Source organism: Schistocerca gregaria, chromosome 1, assembly GCF_023897955.1.
Source record: "Schistocerca gregaria isolate iqSchGreg1 chromosome 1, iqSchGreg1.2, whole genome shotgun sequence".
NCBI classification, from domain to species: Eukaryota; Metazoa; Arthropoda; class Insecta; order Orthoptera; family Acrididae; genus Schistocerca; species Schistocerca gregaria.
In genome coordinates, this window is record NC_064920.1 from 868,812,256 (window position 1) to 868,834,903 (window position 22,648).

A 22,648-nucleotide genomic window follows, 5' to 3' on the forward strand; every position below is an offset into this window, starting at 1 on the left:
CATTAGTGCATTGTCAGATACATTTAAAACTTGCTGGCCTAAAGTAATGAGAAAAAATAAGGGAACTATGAGGAAACATGGTCTCACATCAGTGCATAACTGGTTCACACCTGACCTACAAAGGCACAGAACTCTGTTAATGATTTCCTATGACAAATCAAAAAATAGTGAAGCTGAAAAAGCAAACTACATAAGTTTGAGGAACAAATACAAGGCAGAAATCAGGTTAAGCAAGTGCATGACAAATGATGATTATATTAATAAGTCCCAAAATAAATGCAAAGCAACCTGGACTGTTATCAAGACTCATCTGGGTAGAAATAAAGATGTTAACAAAAATAATTCATGTGATGCTTGTATCACACCGGATGATTTCAACACCTTCTGCATTAATGCTGCCAGTATGAATAACACTGCTGCAAATGAACATATCCATAAATGTGACAACAACCATATATCAAATAACAGAAATTCATTTCTACACAATTTTGAGGATATGGTTCCTGTGTTTAAATGGAAAGAAGCAAAAGTAACAGATATTAAAACTGCAATAGCAAAATTAAGTTACTCATAATCAGAAGACATTTATAGTCTCTCCAATTTTATAATAAAAAAAATAGCAGTTGTAACAGCCACATCCACTCTGATCTCTCAGGAACAGGATGTTTGTCAGTGGCTGTTTCCCTTCATCCTTAAAAATGGCAGTCGTTACTCCACTGCACAAGAAAGGTGACAAGTCTTGTCCTAATAATTACCGTCCACTCTCCCTTGTACCCATCATATCAAAAGTAATGGAATATTGCATACAGCTCCAAATCAGTCAGCATCTGTCTGTGAATAATATTCTTAGTGACTCTCAGTATGGCTTCAGGTCCGGCCTGTCGACGGCAAAAGCAGTTGAAGATGTTGCTTCATATATATTGTCATCATTCAAATCCGGATTATCAGTTAATGCCACTCTTGTGGACCTCAGCAAGGCATTTGACTGTCAGTCACAGAATACTACTAGGAAAACTGCACTGGTATAGTATTAGAGGCTCACAAGTATCTCTGATCAAATCCTATCTGAGCGACAGAAAACAAATTGTACACTTTAATAATATGAGGTCAAATGCTTTGAATATCATGCGGGGTGTATCACAAGGCTCTGTGTTCGGACCTTTACCTTTTATAATATATGTAAATGACTTGCCCAGCATCATGTTATGTAAATCCACACTCTATGCATATGATACAACTTTTGTTACAGCAGGGAAAGACTTAGGAAAATTAAACAAGGAAAGTGAGGCTCATCTCAGAGCAGCCATCAAGTGGTTCCGACTCAATGACTTGCATATAAATCATGATAAAACTGTAAATATTCTCTTTAGCTTGTGTGTTAAGAGTGATAAGATTGATAGTGTTTCAGCTAAACTACTTGGGATCCATCTTGATTCAAAATTAACGTGGAAGAGTCATACCGATTATATTTGTACTAAGTTAGGACGTGTGACATATTTGTTAGGTAAACTAAGGTCATGTGTTAGTGGTAAGTTATTACCCAATGCATACTATGCCTTTTTCCCCCACCCATTTAATATATGCCACTTTGTTGTGGGGAAACTCACCCGGAGCAAAACAAGTTTTCATTTGGCAAAAGGCGGCAGTCAGATGCATCCATGGAGTCAGAAATAACGAGTCTTGTAGACCATTTTTCAAAAATCTAAAAATACTAACAGTTGCAGCCCTCTTTATACTGAGTTGTCTGATACACACAAAAGAAAACCAACACAGTCACAAACTACAACAATCTATCCATCACCATGACAGACGTATAAAACAGCAAATTGACATCCCAGTTGCTAGACTAAAGAAAACTCAAGATAGTTACAGGTACATGGGAATAAAACTATTTAACATGTTGCCAATAGAGGCACATAATGTGTCACTGAATGAGTTTAAAAGTGTCAAAAGAAATGGCTTAGAGAAAAAGCTTTTTATACAAAAGAAGAGTTTATAATGTGCACTAAAGATGATCTTAAGTACCGGTACTAATATAGTCCACTTAGATTAAACTTATACATGTAAATATAATGCAAATACCTTGTGCAGCACCAAGGACAAATTTTTGTATCTTATTAGACAATAATGATCTACAATGTATTACACCATTTCTGTTAGTTATGTAAACTGTATATGTACACAAATGATGACATCAATTGCATTTTTAATGCCTAAAGATGGATAATAAAATAAATAAATTTAAAAAATGTGAATGTGTGTTCATGTAGTCTGATTCTTCAGCCTTCTTATCTAAAGATAAGATGTAAGTTATTAGTAACCACAGAAATAAGGAAGGACTTCAAGGATAGAAGTTTATGAATATGGAAATAGTGAAATGATAGACAGGTCCTCAAGATGAGAAGTAAGAAAGGAAAAAAGTAAATGTGGTTGCTAGGATCGAAGAAGAAGAGAGAAGATAGCCCCAAAGACAGGGAACCCTTCCCATCCCCCTTCCCCAGGATCCCTACCTCTCGGGTACTTGAGGGAGACGCCGGAGGTGGTTTGATGTTAAATCGTCTCCTACAGAATGGACTTGTCCCACCTTCACCCTTTGAGGTCCCCAAAGAAAATCTTAGCAACCCTGTGGAAACGGAAAATGAAGAAGAATCAGGCACACTTGTTTGTGAGGGTTGTTTGAAAGGTGTGATGTGTGTTGAATTAGTCACATCATATTACATTTTCCACAAATACACTACTTTATTCAGTTTCTTTCGTCTAGATATCATCTTTTTTGTTATTCTTTAAAGTTGTTCTCTATTTTATGGTCATATCCAGTTTTCTAAGCAATCAGATTTTAGGATAGTTCTAGATCTTACAGGAATTCGGTGCATGAAACTATTTGGAAAAAACACTGAAAACAACTCGGGATCCGAGGGTCTTCACTCCATCTGTTAACTCAGAATGTTAACGTCCCTGGGGGATATACAATTTTACATCCTTTCCCCTTTCCTAATCCAGTTGTGGGATCTACTAAAAATAATGTTTTAGGATGGACCACCATTTGTTCCTGGTATTGTCCCTCATATTTTTGAAAGAACTTATGAGTCTCTTTCTTCAGAGTTGACTTGGGAAGATGTTTTATAAGAAGCAGGTCATCTACTTGGTACTGAGGTTCCACAGCCTTTCCATTGTGCTTACTTACTCTTTGTTGTGCCTTTTCAATCAAATTTTTAGAAACTATTTCCTGATTTACTTCGTAATTGACACTAGGTTAATAGGCCAATTAAATTACTTAATTACAGGCTCTCCTACAAAAGGTTTGCCTATAACATCTAAAGGTGTCAACCCAGTCGATAAGTGGGGTAATTCATACAGGATAAGTTCAAAGTCCTTAATTTTCGTTGCTCACAAAGTATGTTTTTCATGGCAGTATGTACGACATTTTTTACTTCCCAATTTCCTTCATTACCCGTTCACACGGATTTGATGATAGATGATAATTGGATATTAACACCTGTCAAACACTTTCCCACACTAGCAATTCTCTAAATTTGTTGCTCACAAATTGTGGTCAGTTATCTGTATGAAACCATTTTGATTTACCTACTTCTAGAAAGTATTGTTGTAAACAGTGTATAACTGTCTGTGTATTGGCTCTTTTAGTAGGATACAGTTTAACATATTTTGACCAGCATTCTACGAGAACCAAAATATATGATACTCCTTCCTTTCCTTATGGAATTGTTCCAAAGAAATCTGCTGCTGTAAGGTCGTGTAATGACTTAGGGATAATAAGATACATTCTGTATTTCAAGTGAGTATTACTCTCTTTTAGTTTCTGTCAAGTTTCACAGGTTCTAATCAAAGATGCTATTTTACGACCTAACCTCTCGAAATAATAAAACTTATTCAAATGGGATATAGAGTTTTTGATTCTGAAATGTCCATACCCCATATGAACATACCATACAAGGTCATCTTCCATTACCTTCGGAATACGTAAACACCAACACTGTGATGTTATGCTGTCTCTCTAAAACAAGTTATGACTAATAATTTTCCGTTTTCCTAACTGATTAGGAGGTAACATGTGTTGGATACACATAGAAAATATTTCTGTGAAATAAGGATCATGATGGACATTCTCTGTTATTCTTTGAGCCATTTCCTTTAACCTGATGTTCGGATATTCTGCTGACCTAAAATTAATGGCAAAAATAATGCCGGGCCCTTCCGTACGTTTTAAGTCTTCCATTTCTAAGAGTAGCCTCGATAATGCATCAGGTACTATATTTTCGGAATCTTTTACATATCGTGTCTTGATATCGTATTCCTGTAGGAAAAGCATCCAGCGCATCAACCTACTGTGTAGTAATCAACTACTCATCAGAAAGTATAAAGCTTGATGATCAGTATAAATATGGATTTTTGATACCCAAACAGCTTTTTGATAGCTGTGTAATTTATTTCGTGCTTATTTAGGCTACGGCTACCAAACACTATGGTTGTGTGTTATACATTACTCGGATCCCATTCTCCTTGGAAAAGTTCGGCAGCAATACCTTAATCAGGTGTATGTGTCAAAATTTTAAACGGTTCATCCATAACTGGATGATGTAATATGGGTGCCTCAACAAGGGCTCTTTTAACATTTTCAAATGCATCATTTGCACCTTGATCCCAAGTCCATGGTATTCCCTTTTACAATAAACGTAAAATTCTGTGGTCATTTAACTCCTGCCCTCGTACGTACCGTCAATAGTGTCCGGCCATACCTACAAATCCTTTTAGTTGTCTTACATTTCTGGGGTGCGGACATTTTTTGAAAGCTTTTGTGTGTTCAGGGTCTGGTTTAATTCCCTCTACCCCTACAATATGCACTAAGAACGTAAGTTCTTGGCACACAAAAAATGATTTTGACAGCTTCACCGTTAATACCTTTCTCTTTAAATTTTTTCAGAGCCTTGCACAAAACTAGACAATGTTCCTCCAAAGTAGCTGATATTATTAGGATATCGTCTTTATATATTATCAAATCCTTCAATTAATCTCTCCCTAGTGTTTCATCTAACGCACATATAAATAAGGACACAGAGTCCAAATGGCAATACACTGAAATGATATGATTTTCCATCAAAGAAAAAGGCTGTATACCTTTTGGATTCTGGATGTAATTATATCTGCCAATATCCCGCAGTCAAATGTATCATGCTAAAGAATCTTACCTTTTCAAATTTGGATAACAATTCGTCAATATTAATCATTCAGTCCTCCTCCGTCTCTATATGTCGATTCAATGTACGAGAGTCTAAAACTAATTGTACCCCACCTGTAGCTTTCTTCACCACTACCAGAGGATTATTCATTAGACTGAAACTTCCTTCTATAATCATTTTTCAATCATTTTGTTAATCTCATCCTGAACTGCTTCCTTCGAACTCACTGGCATTGGATACGGTTTGCAAAAGAACGGAGTATCATCTTTGATTTTCAACTTACAAATATAGTCGCTGATATTACCTGGATATCAGAAAACACCACTTCACACTCCATTAAAATTTTATACAAATCTCGTCTTTGTTGATTGGTTAATATTAGAGATTCATTAACTTTGTCTTGTATATCAGTTCAATGTGTTCCTTGATCAACATTATCGATTATTGGTGATAATTGTGCAGTAGCTGTTAATCGCAGACACTGGTGCTCTGTTGCTTGTTCCTCGAAGTGACTATTTGTCACAAAAAGTGCCCACCATCTACTGTCCCCTTTACTTAAACAAAGAAGATGTTCATCAAAGTTTAAGATGACTTTAATCTCCAACAACCAATCTAAGCCAAACAGTACGACTCTATCAATATTCTCTACTTTCAACAGCATTTGACGGAAATAACATATTTCCAATACTGCAGTTCACCTGAGCTTCATATTTTACAACTTTACTTTTTGTTCCTGTTATCCCGATTATGTATACTCCAGTCACTGCCAATAACGGTAAGTGCTGTTTATTCTGTATGAAGTTAAATAATGCGCTTGAGATGATTGACACCTCACTTCCCAAATCTATAAATATGTTAACCTCCTCAGAATTTTCCACTGTCCCTGCCATTATAGGTTGTGGGTTATTAGTAGCTAAGCATGGTTCTTCAAGCAACAACCATTCCCTTGTGGGTATTTTGTACGTAAAGTTAACATACATGGAATCTGACCTCCTAATGTAATTCCACGACCTGGGCCCTGGCCCTGGATCCAGGCCAAACAACGTTTTCCTCGTTACTAATAATTACGGGTTGGTTACCATAACGAGGTACTAAATTCCCATTCTGTGTTTTTTTGGTTACTCGGTACAAAGTCTTGATAAGTTACTGGATCTAAATTTGAATGTGGATGCTTCTTTTGATAATTATTGTTGCAACTTTTCTTATTGCACTGGTGTACTTTTGCTAAGTTTGCCTCATGCCTTTTCAAATTATTTCCACTATTCTTTTCAAAGTTCAAATTTTCACTTTCGTGTAAAGCTTTGTTGCGTCCTTATTTATTGCATCAAGTGCATCAACAAAAGACAACAACTCTTCTACTGTTTTCCAACCACTACATAAGATGTCTTTTCTTGCATAGATGGGCAATCGTCTAATTAAAATATGCACCAATCCCTCTTCTTCCATTGGCTTATCTAAATACTATGCTTGTGTTTAATGCCAATCAAAATATTTCCTCATAGTACCCCAAGAGTTATTGTAACATTTTGGGTTCCACCTAATTAAAATATGCACCAATCGCTCTTCTTCCATTGGCTTATCTAAATATTATGCTTGTGTTTAATGCCAATCGAAATACTTCCTCATAGTACCCCAAGTATTATTGTAACATTTGGGTTCCATAGATCTAATATCAACTTTTCTTGAGCACTGGCAGACCAGTATTTCTCTTTCAATTTCTTTTGAAAGTCTTCCCAAGTGGAAAAATTCTCAATATTTACTGTACCTCATTCTGAGGCTTCCCCTAGGAGACACCCCACAACAAATTCGATCTTCTTAGAATCTTCCCAATTTTTTGGTAATGCTTGGTTAAACCTTTTTAAGAAATGGGCCGGATGTACATCTCCGTCTGGCTTAAATTTAGGGTATTGTTTACATAACCCTGAATTAACTCCCCATTGTAAATCAGTCACAGTTTCATTAGTTAATACAATGTTAGGTGAAGATACCCTTTTTTCTACTTTGTCCTCGATAAGCTTAATCTCTTTCCAACAGGTCCTCTGTACCCTTCCTGGTATCATTAAGTTCAGAAGAAGGTGTAGGCGATACATTCCCGAATGTTATTCTCTCAGTAACTTTTTGACCTATAATCTCCCCAAATTGTCCCCCCACCCCCACCCCCAATCTCTCTCTCTCTCTCTCTCTCTCTCTCTCTCTCTCTCTCTCACACACACACACACACACACACACACACACACACACACACACACACACACACACACACACCAATTACATTCATAATATCGAGTTAGTCACTTCCTCATTGAAATTTCTTTCTACATTGTCTTTGTCTACCCATGTACTGACACCTGTAATTTGCGATTGAATGATTGGCATTAACACATTCTGCTTATCTACACTCTTTTGCAAAGTATACAACACATGTCTTACATCATTATACTTAATATTGTATACTTTTCAAAAGAGCCTAACTTTTCAATAAGTTCAGATTCCACATTATTACATTTGTTCTCAGTGTTAAGGTATTATTCTGCTTCTGACTAAGGTCAGTAAACATATGATTTATACGAGTTCTTCAAAGCGCCCATGCCTTCACGCAGATTACTAAATTCTTCTCTTTGAGTCGAAATTGGCACTTAACAAACCCAAATTTGTCATTTGAATATTTAGAATCTCCCTCTGAGCATTTAACTGAGAATTTACCAAACCTAACTCTTTCCTTAGAGTCTCACTCTGAACATTTAATTTCAGACTCTGAGCTTTAATTAAATTTATCAACTCAGACCAGTCAGCTGCTTCTTCGCTAACTTTCATGGCCATAGCTGTGTCTTGAGTTTCCTCAACCTGTTGTACATTTTCCATACTCTTATATGCTTTAGCTCTTGTAAGCATTTAAAACTAACTTTAAATATGATAACTACACACATAACGTTCACTCAACAGTATCTTGTACCACTTCATGCTAAAGTAATGCAGTTTTGTTTCACGCTCACCTGCCATAGAATTCTCATAGCGTAAGTGAGCGGATGTGAAGGAAGGTCAGCACCGGAGGACAGAGTATTGGTTCGTAGGAAAAGCCAAGGATAACTGTTGTAAGCGCCCACAAAAGATGTATTTTGCTACACCGGAAGGCAAGAACAAATGATAGAGACCTCATTCAATTTTTTGTCACCTTACGTCTTGAGTTCCCGTGGAGAGATGATGTGTGTAGATATGAGATGCGTGTAGTAGCTTTCATGGTATCTGAATAATAAGTTTTCCTCAGTGCAAAAATTTGTGGCCTTTTTACTTTCTTCCGCACACCACGAAAATATCATGTGACATATGCAGCCTGCCACGGATGAAGTCCGATAAATGAAAATTACATTACCGACACAGTCATGAAGAATGGAAAGTTTTGCGGCATCGGAAGGAAAAGTACCTAACAGAAGAGTATAGATCTCGACAATAATGAAGTTAGTTCAACTTAACACGGACGCAAATGAGAGATACTCTAAGACCTATAATTTGGGCATCAAGTGAAAATAATTTATTTCTATTAATCTCTTTATTTGTGTACCCATTCTTATTATTATTATTGTTATATATTTATATGTATACACATATAAAAATTTGCTCAACAGCAGCTGGTGCCAGCAGCATCGGGTGTACCTTGGTTTCCGTGTCTGCATCACCGTGACGTGTGTGAGAGCTTTATAGTCCCAGCACTGGATCTTCTTGATTGAAGTATTCTGCCCATATTTCTTGTTAGACAAATTCATCGAAATCATCTTTGCTGTTTTTTCGTTGTGAATTTTTCATGTCTTCAAATTTTTCACTCAAATTTTGCTCCATTTGATACTTGAACATATTCCCATGTCTCAGAGCATTATATTTGGTTGCTACGAAAAACACACAACATATTCTTCTCTCGCTTTTGACTGAAAATTCCAGTTTTTTCGGTCCTTTCACACAGGTCGCCACATTCTAACATTCTGCTACCTTATAAGTGTGAGTGAGAGTGTGGGTTATACTAATTTATTTCCCCAAACCACATTCCACTTCTTTACGAGGTGGCTTACTTGGAATTTTGCAGCCCCTCTTCTTCACAGGATAGTCAGCTGCTGGAAAATCTCTTGACTTCTTCTCCGTCAAATAGTGCTAGGTACAGGAACTTTTAAGCCTCTTTCTACTTATACAAACTTTCCTTTTCATCAGTTAACAATGTATTTGACTTTCGTGCACAATATAATTCACACTTTCAACATACAAATGTAACTTTCTATACGTACACCGTACCATCAAACATTAGAAACAAAATGAGCTACAGTTAAAAGAAAGTTGGCTTGACTAACATGACTGTCTTAAAATGAATCAGAAAATACGCCTTGCCTCTACCAAGGCTGAGTCAAGAGTCTATAAGAGTACATTTTCAACTGTTCTCATTTTAATTAACAAGTCACTGGCACAATAAGCAGAGTGGCCTGTACACTCCATAGTTCTTCATTACACACTCAGCAATACCTCTATGGATTGCCCAAGAGGTACTTGTCGGTGCTGTTCGACCGCCGCGTCTACTTTCTTCTCGTGACTGATTTTAAACCTGCACACACAAACATGTGACACACAACAGGTAGGATTTTACCATCCCACACTCATATCTAGAATATCGTGTGTTCAAGACAGTAGAAGGCTGAGTGGTTCTAGAATTAACACAGAAATTCTCGAATCACTACAGCAGCTACTTTAAAAAGCCATACAAACAGCACTCTCCCTCACACCAAGTTGATGCTTGCCTTACATTAATTACAAGCAGTGCTTTTAAAAAACAGAATTTCATTTTCGTCAATACCATCTCACTGCCAAGAACTAACTGCAATGGAGACAGACTTTCAGAACACCTTAAGGTCTTCAACCTTGTTCTAAAATTAAGCATCAAATACTTTATCAGGAAACAAAAGACCTGAGCATCACCAAATTGGCGAGTTTCAAACTGACCATGTTTCCATTACACAAATGGCAGATTGATGAACTGAGAATCTGAACATCCTTGAGAACACCAAACATTGACTTGATCACTACCTCTCATGGATCCAAGACCATCTTCTTTCCAGGAGGGTCTGGAGAGTGAAAGTTAGCAGACTCGACAGAATAGCTCTACTCCAACCATGAGTTCTCTCAGAAACTAGAGTCCCTAGAGAGAGAGAGAGAGAGAGAGAGAGAGAGCGAGAGAGAGAGAGAGAGAGCGAGAGAGAGAGAGAGAGAGAGAGAGAGAGAGAGAGAGAGAGAGAGAGAGAGAGAACTGAAAATAACTCATAGAACACATGATCAAAACAGCTAATAAGACAGTAGCATTAAGGGAACGAAGGAACAAATGTGAAATGACGACGACACACGTGGCAAGAAGGTTAACTTGCACCAGAGCAAAGATAGCAAGAAGAAATTCCTTACAGCAAGAAACCATATAACAAAAGTACACATTTGATGAAAGCCAGTTTGGACAGGTCAGGCAGGATTTCGGGGGGGCACTTGTAATTCCTAGGGCATCTCAAGGCAAATTTAGTACTTACAGTACTCCCAAAGGAAAAGTGACTCACAATGACAGGAATGGAAAAATACTTCTCAGCAGTGAACACACAAATTAGCTTCAGGAAACTCCACAAACAAACATAATCATATCCACCCACAAAAGTGGACATTATGTAGATCATCCCGACCCTCAAGAACAATAAAGGAACTAGCAAATATGCAATAATTGCTCAACTTTGGAAGCACATTGGTGAAAAACCAATAGAAAAGCCACTACAGAGAATCCATAAGATCTAGGAAACAGAAAAAATTAAAGTGATTGGACACCAGTCCACTGTTCACAAAAAAAGTATTAAATCTGATATGAACAACTATCATGGCATCTCACTCAATTAACAACGAGATTAACTTGAAAGCCCTACAGACCCATACAGAGGAACTATGTAACTCACAACTACAAAAATATGGTTTAGGAAAGGATGCTATTGTGTTGACCAGCTTATCAAACATTAATCTTCAGGTTGTATACGGGGACAAGAAGAAAAAAATAGCCAGATTTTTCCCGGGTTTCACTCCCCGGGTGAAAATTCACTTTCTCCTGGGTGAAAGTACATTTTTTCTGTGTTAAGTGACAATACACTTTACCTCGGTACTATAAAACTTATCAGTCCTTTGAATAGTGAAGCATAGAGATTTCCAGTACTTTAGGAAACAAAGCCCAGGAAGAAACAACATGTTTTGTAAAGCTCTTTGATGTGCAGCAGCATTTACAGTGCATTCATATTATGAAAATATAAACACAAATTTCACCAAATACAGCATGATAACTTCCAACACATTGAACTCTACAGTGTGACCCACTTTTGTCAGCCAATTATAGCTCATGCCACATGATCTCGCCAGCCAATAACAGCAGATACTTGAGCGATAGAACATGTGATGTGATGTAGTCAGCCAATAGCAACATCACTGCTAAGTAGCATGAACACACAAATGAGAAAATTTAATGGTCTAAATTAATATGCATACATATATTTACAAGAAAAGCTAAGCTTTCACATGTAATATTTATCAATATGAAAGAATTAAAAGAAATATGACAACCTAACCTTCAAACTTCGTCTTTTTTAGCGTGTGTTGTCCTTTAAGTTATGAAACACAAATGCTCCAGTAAAATTTTATGTAATGTCATAAATGGCTGGCCTTTTGGGCCCAAATGTGTTAAATTTCAAATGACAGTGTAACACTCTGTGATTTAAGAAATTCACCGCGCGTTCTCACACGTAGCATAATTCATATTGCTTAAAAGGAAGTTTACTTTGAAAGTAACACTTCTCAAACCACCATTCGCAATATTTTCCCATCACGCTCATCAAAACAAGGCCCACAGGAAAGACGCATGGAAAGCAATTTGTTGTCATGAAGTATTGCAGTCTGTGACACCATTTTGATTTTTGGCACATTCTTCTGTGTGCACTGTGTTTTGTTGTTGTAAATGATGCACTTTCTTTATATCTGAAGTTTTATTTTGGTGTTAATCTCTCGTTTATATTTTATTGCTGCAGTAGTATTCTGCAGTAGTGGGCTAAAGTAAAATTCATTGTTAGAGTATCATTACAAAAAGTTAACTGAAAACCAAAACAATGGAATTCTAAAACATTCCCGCATTTTTCCCGGATTTCTTCCAGACGAAAAAGTTTTTGGGTTTTTTCCTCAGATTTCCCCGGACATATTCACCCTGATCTTTCATATCTGAAGCTCAGAAACAGAAATTTAGTGGTGATTTTTGTTGACTTCTAGAAGGCCTAAGACCCTACTGATCAAAATGCACAATTCCAAAGCCTGAAAGAAAGATGCTTTGACAACAAAGAGAGCAATTGCACAACAGGCCTTGATTGAACAAAGTAAAATTCAGAAGCGAGATTTCAGACACCTTCAAGAGCAGAACAGAGAAGTTATGCAAAGACCTACGGAGTCAAAATGAGGTCAACCCAAGTAACCAAAGCAAGCCTCCAAATCTCCTTGAGAAATGAGTTTTCAACTGACATCAAGGCAGTGCCCCCAGGATCTAGATGCATATCAGGAAAACATCAGCAAGAAGAAAAGTTCAAATATCAATAATGTGATTAAAATAACATGGGATTTTTGATAGTTTTTCCCTGTACAGAAATCACAAATACAAGCCAGCTTCCCCTCCTGCCCCACCATTATGTTGACAGAAGCATCCTCCTGCCACACCATTTTTGAACAGAAGCACATGCTGTTGAGCATCAGCTGTTTCCATGTTCTTTATCTCATATTATGAAGTGAAATGTTTCAAGCATTGCAGTATTGGTCAGCTGCTGATGGGAACTAATGTTTTTGTATGAGTCATGTTTTTGTAGCAGTGTGATACATCCCAACACAAGATCCGCTGGAAAAAGAGGTCATCTGAAAACACATTTGTTGGCTGCAAATGTATCAATAGGTAGCAGGAGAATTAGAATCAATGTGAAAAAATGACCAGTTTTCACGGAATGGTTTAATATTTTTCTGCTACAAAATCCTCCCTGCCCCTCCCAAATTCAATGACAGTAATGGGCAAAGTGCAATACCAATCCATCATGTTACACAAAGTCCTTAGGATTTCGTTAGGGAGGGAGAGTGTGAGAGGTAGTGTTGCCTCACGGAAAGCTAAACTTAGCATGCATAAGTCAGCATTAACTGAACCTCTACAGTCAAAAAAACAAGCTATCCAGTCAAAGAACTGGCTATGTGATTTGTTGTGATTATTGTTTTAAAGGATTAAACAGTGAGGTCATCAGTGCCTTTGCATGAAATAGGTGGGGAAAACCAATTAAAAATAATTTTAAAACAAAGCTGTAACAACAAAGAAACATTTAAAATACAAAATTGGCATCAGAAGATTCATACAAAACTGTCGATAAAATTTAGTTAGAACACAGTAGAATAACTACTTAAAAACAAGTATAAAATACAAGCAGAGATACATTTAAAATGGAGCCAGATTACTGTGGCTGTGGGTGACCAAACCATATAATTGGTGAGCAAACCACTCGATGACACACTAAAAGTTGTGTACTGCCCATTTGTCGAATATGGGGTGCCTAGGAAACCTGCTTTCTCGGATCGCTAGACAACAATTCAAGCAAATCAAGATAAATGACAATACTTAACTCTGAGAATTTACAATGGTGTGTCACACACAATGGGTGACAGACACATACAACTCCTAATACAAGTGAAACAATACAGTTCCTAAGTCGCTGCTGTAGAGCTCGTAGAACAGCTAGTCTTCAGCTGGACCATGGCCAGGCACCAAGGCACTTATATTCTCTTCACCTAGAGGCCGCTGCTGTCTTCGTCTCATCCAAGAGAGGGATCGGTCAGTGTACTATTGGCTGACATCTTCTTCACAGTCGGCACTACCAATCCTGACCATGGCCAGCACTTGACTTTTACGCCAGAACACTGAAAGTGCACAACTACAATTTTGGGAAAGAGTCCTGACATCACACAAAACATTAAGACACAAACCATACTTGCCTTATTATCAGTTAAAATAGACGACAGATACTGTGGCAGACATATATCTGCCCTCACGTTGTCATATAAAACATTCAGTTAAAATATGTCATATTGACAACTGCATACTTCATCTTTGACACACTGGTGATGCATCATGATGTAAGAGAGAGCCCTGTGTCACTCTGAGACATGTAAGTGCTACTTCTTAAGTTCATCATAGTCAGAAGGAGCTGGTCCCATTGAAGATTTCACCAGCCACAGTATATTGCTCTGCACTGCGAACCACAGAGTCACCCATCATAATATGGTCTTCTGGGTCATATTATGTGGTAACAGCTTGCAGGGAAAACAGAGCAATGAGCAGGACATGTAAGGGAGCAAGCCTCCTTTGCAGCCGCATTAACAAGTTGGTTTCTGTGGAAACTGATTATGGTGAAATGGCACCGATTAACCGGGCATCTTCCGTGCAATTTCCATTTATTTTGACTTTATGCAAACCTCAAGTAAAAAGTAATATGGCAAGAAAAAACAAAAGGTTTATCCTTAGAGAGGTGCAAAGGCAGACAAAAGAAGTATTGTTAAAGTTTCAACACAGGACTGGTCTCTAGCTGTGAGCCAATCCAAGAATTTCATTAAGGAAACATGGATCAGTGGAGGATTGCCATAAGAACAAATCAAAGGCATCATTTCCACTGGCTCCAGGAGGACAGTGTTGGAGCTTACCATTACACAACATAAATCATTTGTTACAAACAGCTCCAATGAGTTGGTATGCAACTTCCATCTTGTTTATCCCAGACCTGGAAGCTTCTTTCTCGCTGATGATTTGTGTATCATGTAACAATGTCCTAGTTGGGATGTCAACATTCTACATGATCCATTTATGCTTCTAGCTATTAAGAAAGCTATTTGTAAACAGAAAATTCAATCTAAGCACAATGGTTTCTGTATTTCATAATTTGTATCAGTCTTTCACAGTTCAGTCTGCAAAATGAGTTACGGGCCATGTTTCATAGTATTTGATTTTTCTGTGTTTCAAGACATATGTTGTTGCTAATCCTACTCTGAGTGAGTTACTTTAATGAAGTAACTACATCAAGTAACATGAGACTGAACAGAATAAATAATAAAAGTTTAACTGGTTTACTTTGTTAAATACTGGCAACAAACAGCCTATAGATAACCAGGAAACACAGCATCACATGTATTTACCTGTGGTTCTGTTCCCATTGTATATGTTTTTCCGGTTCCTGTTTGTCCATAGGCAATAACAGAACAATTAACACCTTGTAATAACTTGTCTATGACAGGTGTCATAAGTAAATTAAAAATGGTCTCCTGCCCTTCCTCGATAAATACATGATCAAAAGAAAATCCACGCTCTCCTATAATAACAACCTGAAACAAAGGAAGTTACTGATCAATGAATCATTAACTATTGTAATAAGGTTCTTCAGCCACAAACAGTTTATGCTGTATGAATACCAAAACTGTATTTACAACACAGCTCTTTACAAAATCTATGCATAAAATGTGAAAAGGCATATCTGAAACAAATATTCTCATCACAAATTCTCGTAACATTATTAACATATTTAAAATTCTTTAGAAAGAGTTTGTATAGCTATAAATACTACATTAACTAACACTGTATGTTAAGGTGTTATACTGCTTCTGGGATGAGCAGTTATGGCATACCGAAACTACATTGCTTGTGCCAGCAATGACAAGTTGCTTTGTTTCTAGTGAACATAATGTTTTCCCCACTTCCAAAGTGTGAGCACAGGCACAAACATATGCAATTCACAGTAAAAGCAAAAACTGATGCTTAGGATATCATGTTAAAGAAAAATATCATACAGTTACACTACCTGTCATATTATCAACTGTTCTTTGATCACACATCACCCTTGCAACATTAACAGACAGTATCACGCAAGATATGTGATGGTCAGCGGGATACTCCACATTTTATGAAGGAATGGAAAACAGAAATCTGTATCCATATGTCAAAATAAGTAAAATGGGCATTTTATGAAACAACAATTAAAAAAGTTAAAATTCAGCAGAAATTTTACTTTAATACCAGGCAATCCTTCATTCAATCTGTGGTTTTGAAAGACAAATATATTTCAAAATGTATTTCTTGATGTAGCACATATTATTTTTCTACTTCAAAATTCCAATCATTGGTTCCAAGTAGCACAACTTAATGGAATTAAACCTGTATTCAGTATATTCATTTTTTTTCAATTCTTAATACAAATTTAATTAATCAGTTTTTATTTATCTGTTTGCTGGTGTACACAACAGCAGCTTGATTATTCTTTCTAGCTAGTTAATTTGATTCATTTGCAGTTTTAACCTGTATGCCCCAAGTCACCTCGTGGTGTTTGGTAAGAGTATTCATGCACCATTATCCACAAACATTAAATATGTTGAAAAACTGTCGATAAGCCTCCATATGACATCCATTTTTTTTTTTTCCTTTTTATCATCATGGTCACTTCAAAAATTATATGTGAGAGGAAATAAGATGCTTGACTCTGTTAGAAATATACATTTTCAAAATTTTAAGAGCAAATCTTTGCATGATGCTTAATATCGTTACTGTAGCAGCTGCCTTTGGATTTGAATGAGTGCCCACATGATTCAGTTCCACTAATTAACCAAACTCATCATGTCGCATGCTGCTGTTCTTTCCACCTTCTCTGTTACCTCTATTAATTCAGTCAGTTAAGTGATGTAGGATGACCTGCGGTATTCAAGGATCTGTCAAACAGTGGTTTGTAAGCTATTTTATTTGTGGCCAGACTGCATTTTCTTAGCATTGTGTGTCCAATACCAATCATATCTACTACTAGTTTCATGTGATCATTCCATTTCTATTGCTTCAAATCTATACTCCTAGATATTAAATGGTCACGACTACTGTATTCCTATTGACTGATCATCAATTGTGTCGAAAACCATTACTAAGTCTTTGCAGCTAATTCCACATATAACTTTAAATTTGTTTATGTTAAAGGTCAACAGCTAGTCCCTAAACAAAAATGTCACATTTCCCTACTATTATTTTGCTGTTGCAACTTCCCTCTGTATACAGCATTACCCGCAAACAGCCTGATGGAGCTTCAGGCATTATCCATCAGACCAGTACTTTACACATATCATGATAGTGGCGCACTCAGAGCACTCCCTTGTGGTATATTTCCACTTATAACAATTTCCCCTTGATAAGAGCCGAGTTTCTGAGTTCTATTTGTTGCCCAATGAATCACAAATCTTGTCTGATATTCCATAATCTCTTATACTGCTCATTAGGTAACACTGCAGAATTGTATTGAAAGCTTTCCATAAGGCTATAATTGCAAAATGAAGTTGACTTCAGTTGCTTACTGTTTTCTGGATCTTACGGATGACACAGCAAGCTAAATTCGTAAAACCAGTTTTTTAAAAATCCTGTTGATTCTTGCAGAGCAAATTTTCAGTATCAAAGAAGAGCATAGCACAGCAGCCTAAAATGTGTCCCACAATTCTGCAAAATACTGATGTTGGCATTATAGGCTTATTCACATGCCTGTGGCCAATAACTTAATGCTACAGCAATCTAATATAAACTGCTGATTGAAGAGAGAAAGTTATTTCACATAATCTGTATAGAGTTGTGCAAGAGTCCCATCAGATCCGGTCACTTTTCCTCTGTTGAGCAACTACAGTATACTATTCACAAACTTTAATTTAAGCATTTGTATGTAACTCTAGTGAAACAAACTTGTAAACTTAATTCATTGTTTGGTCCTCTGTGTTTCAACCTCTGTTTCCATACTACACTACATGCCATTAACTTTGCAACACTAGAAAGCACATCAAATAATGAAATGTTTATTACTGTGTGTGTACAGTATAGTAGTAGAATACATGATTAAGCTTGTGGATGAATTTTGGATATACAAGGAGCAAAAATTGGTACCTTTGACAGAAACAGCTGCTTTAACTTGGTTGGGCACTGACTAACTGAGCTTGGATGACACATATGGTGACTTCTCCTCATGGTGCATGGTAAGAATATTTCATGTACCACTATCATTTGCCTCTATCTTCTTCCATGCACAAATGTTAAATAGGATGCAAGTCCAGTGATTAAGTTGCATATGAGATCTAATTTCTTCCACTTCAGCAAAATGTACTTCACGAGACGTATGTGGCAAGAAACATGTTGCTTTGACTACATGTATATCACTCCATGCTGCTTTAACGCTATACTAGAGTTTAGCAAGCATAGTGGCTGTTAAATAGTGGTGTGCCAATCTCTTTGGCAATCGATGGCAATATGCTTTCAATGGGTTAGAGTTGGCCAAAGTAGTAGTCGAACATCCTCTGTTTCAAGGGAGGTCAGGACAGCACATGCAACAGTAGTAGTGTGTTATTTTCTAGAAATAGAGAACTTTAAGATAGGACAAACTCATGGACTTTAACAGAAATAATGCCTGTTGTCCATATTACAAACTATGCGAGCCATAGCTGACTGTGTTGTGTAACCAATGGCACACCTTTTATTTATTATTTTATTTAATTTATTGTTTGTCATCAGGCCAGGTGCTGAGATCATGCAACAACTAATGCAATCTGGATGACATGGCACAAGTCAAGTGTAACAATCCATGGTGCTCCCCAAATCATCGCACTCTCTGTGTGGATACTTATCTAGTACAAACCAAGACAGTCTCCTGGCTCCTGATACTTGACATGGCTGTACGATCCTGCATGGTCGAGTAAACAACTGTCCTCCCAGGTGTTATAGAGCTGTGCAGGTAAGAAGGTGGGTGGTGGAGCAATGCGTAGTAGCAAGAGACAATGTACCACACGACACTCCAGCCAATCATCTGAGCAAGTTTCACGCACTGCTGAGTATACTTTGAAGGTGTAGTGGTTAGGTCTCCTCCATGTACATATTCTTACACCTCTTCCTCACAATCGGATGAAAGATGTTCATGTGAAAACATTGTTTAGGTAGTTCACACATAGAGAACTTTGAACTCGGCACAGAGTCGGGGCAAGATGCACGAGCACAGAACATCACCACCATAACAGTGATTGGGTGTGTCCACCTGCTGCGAAGGGGTTGTTTATGCTTTGGCATCTGACAGTGGTTTGAAAGGCAGAGAACAAGAGAAGCTGCGAACAATGACAATGCCCAGAAACAGTTGAAAGAAGCTGAAGAGGAATGTCATTTTCTTCTGTTGTAAGAGTGCACAGAGAAATTGTTCCGATGTACAGATACGAGTTCTGTTCACCCAATGTTGTATTTGTTGTATCAGAACAACAAAATACAGAAGAGTTTTTAAAAGACCTTTACATAATTTGAATACTTCAAAGTTCTCCTCCAGCCCTTGACCCTCTGCAGATGGAGAAGTAATATGGCAAGAGTTGATGGCACTGCATGGCATGTCCACAGCATCATGAAAAAATCAAAGGAAAACAAAACAAGAAAATAATTAAGGTAAATAATCTCACAAGCTGCGACTTGGTCACAAATTGAACAGTGACCTGAATATACAAATAAATTTCCTTTACTTCATGTCTATGGCCACACATTTTTTGTCATCAGACTACCAGTTTTTGTCTGGCCGAAACCAGTAGTCTGATGACAAAAAATTTGTCACCATAGACATGAAGTATAGGAAATTTAAGGTAAAATGTGTCATTGGTTTGATAGTATTGGAGTGACAGAACATTTTGGAGGTCAGATGTGTTGTGAGTTTAATAAAGCTATAGAATGGAACTGTTTAATATTCTACTGTATTAAAGGCTAAATTGTTTGCAAAGTCTTTGTTATGGTTGATGGATCAGAAAGGTGCCCAGACACAGACAAGCAAGCAAGAGCTATAGTGCCCCAAGTGTATAACTCTTTGAAAAAGACAGTCTGAAGAAGATGACTTGTGGCCAAGTGGTGCTTGCCAAAATGTTACCAATAGCCAGGCAAGAGAGGCAGAGGTGCATGATGTACGACTGAGGACTGTACAGTGTATTCCCAGTGAAGTGACTGCATCTATCAAAGCCACTGGATCAGTATCTTTTAAACTGCCAGGGATATGATGCAATCATAAGAAGGTGGTAGGCGACTTTGATAATTTTCCAAGGTTTTTTTACATCATACAATATTCCATTTGTATTGTAGTGCTTCAAGAATTTCCGTGTAAATTCTAGAACCACTCTGCCTTCCACCGTCTTGAACACCCGATATTTTAATTGTGAGTGGGAGAAAGGAACGCTATTTACTGCACATCAGCTGTCTGTGTGAGCAGGTTTGAAGTTTATCACGAGACAACTGTAGACGCGGCAATCAAACAGCATTGACAAGTGTTTGCCGGTCGCACCATGGAAGCCGTAGTGAAAGAACAAGGAGTGTTTATGTATTCTGTGCTGTTTTATAACTTTGACTATTGTAGTGAAAAAAAGAAGAACAGTTGAAATATTGTTAATTAATGCTCGTCTTGGACTTGGAAAGGATAAGACATGTATTCATATTCAGGATGAGAATGGACTTGGGTTTCAAGCCAACTTTCTCATATGTGTAAATGAACTTTGTTTCTAACCTTTGGATACAAGAAGAGACTTACTTGACAGGTGGTGAATGAGATTTGCAAAAGTCTGATGTTTAAATATACATCATTAAGTGAAGCAAAAGAAACTGCATACATCTGCTTAATTTTACAAGCAGAAAGAGTTTTGAGAAATTCCTGTTCCTAACAAATATACTTCAGAGACAAAGAGGAAAAGAGGTTGCAGCAACAAGCTAACCAGCAAGGAAAGTCGGCTGACCATCTCAAGTAGGTGATATTGTTAAAGAAATGGGAGTTTTCACATATACTTCACCACTTTAAGTCATCCAAAGCGTTAAGAGTATTCGAGGCATGAATACCCAACTGAGAACTTTGATTGTAGCAGCAATCAATGGACAATGCAAAGCATATTGAAGATAAGCAATGGGAGAAAATTCCTTATGAAGAGAAGTGTTGCTGTGATTGCTAGGACAGTATTTTTAAGAAAAATGCAGGAGATTTGAGACAGTGGAACATCTCACATTTATTATATTAATGAAACTTACATGAACCAGAACCATGCTAGGTCAAAGTGCCGGAAAGCGAATGATAGGCCTGTTGGTTCCAATAGGTATATATAGTATTCTTACAACTGTACATGCAGGATCAATGGTTTATTCCTGATAGTAAATTAATATTTAAGGCTTCAAAGTCTAAGAGTTCTGCACTGACAAGACATATGCTGTATTTCAACAATGGTTTACAAAACAATTATCATCATACTTCCACTCAAATTCAGTTATTGTGATGGGCAATGCCAGTGTCCACTCAGTGCAACTCAACAAAGCCCTAATACATATACCAAGAAATCCAATATTATTACTTGTAAATAAAATAGAAAGAAACTTCCACATGGGAAAAATATATTAAAAACAAAGATTCCAAGACTTACCAAGCGGGAAAGCGCCGGCAGACAGGCACAATGAACAAAATACACAAACACACACACAGAATTACTAGCTTTCGCAACCGATGGTTGCTTCTTCAGGAAGGAGAGGGAAAGACGAAAGGATGTGGGTTTTAAGGAAGAAGGTAAGGAGTCATTCCAATCCCTGGAGCGGAAAGACTTCCCTTAGGGGGAAAAAAGGATAGGTGTACACTCGCACACACACACACACACACACACACACACACACACACACACACACACACATCCATCCGCACATACACAGACACAAGCAGATATGTGTTTGTGTGTGTGTATGCGCGAGTGTACACCTGTCCTTTTTTTCCCCCTAAGGGAAGTCTTTCCGCTCCCGGGATTGGAATGACTCCTTACCCTCTCCCTTAAAACCCACATCCTTTCGTCTTTCCCTCTCCTTCCTGAAGAAGCAACCATCGGTTCGAAAGCTAGTAATTCTGTGAGTGTGTTTGTGTATTTTGTTCATTGTCCCTGTCTGCCGGCGCTTTCCCGCTTGGTAAGTCTTGGAATCGTTGTTTTTAATATTATTACTTGGTTATTAAGCAATAGTAACCCTCAAAATCTGTTACAAACCAGAGCGGAATTGATGCTGGTTCCCAGCACAAATAAACCAGCATACTGTATCTATGATACAGATGACATTGCTTAATAACGTGGGCACCAAGTAATTGAATTGCCACCATATCATTGCCATTAAAACCCAATCGAGACGAGATGGACGCAGCTGAAACCCTACTTCACAGAGAAGAGGAATACTTCTAAAACTGCACAAGTTGAGAGTCTTACGCACACAGCGATTGAGAGCATCACAATCTCGGCATGGGCGGATTGTGTAAAGCATACAGAAAAATTGCATGTTGAGGACTATTAACTAACTGTACTACAGA

The 22,648-nt window shown here is 37.5% G+C and overlaps 1 protein-coding gene across 10 annotated transcripts in view; it reads right to left on the reverse strand.

Annotated features, from left to right (window-relative positions):
- LOC126273149 (kinesin-like protein KIF22) overlaps window positions 1–22,648 on the reverse strand; it is a 277,787-nt gene that overhangs the window by 220,448 nt on the left and 34,691 nt on the right. For all 10 annotated transcript variants that reach the window (XM_049976670.1, XM_049976690.1, XM_049976635.1 and 7 more), the window contains one exon: window positions 15,447–15,632. In XM_049976670.1, the coding sequence (XP_049832627.1) occupies window positions 15,447–15,632 (186 nt within the window). The remainder of the gene's footprint in view (window positions 1–15,446; window positions 15,633–22,648) is intronic.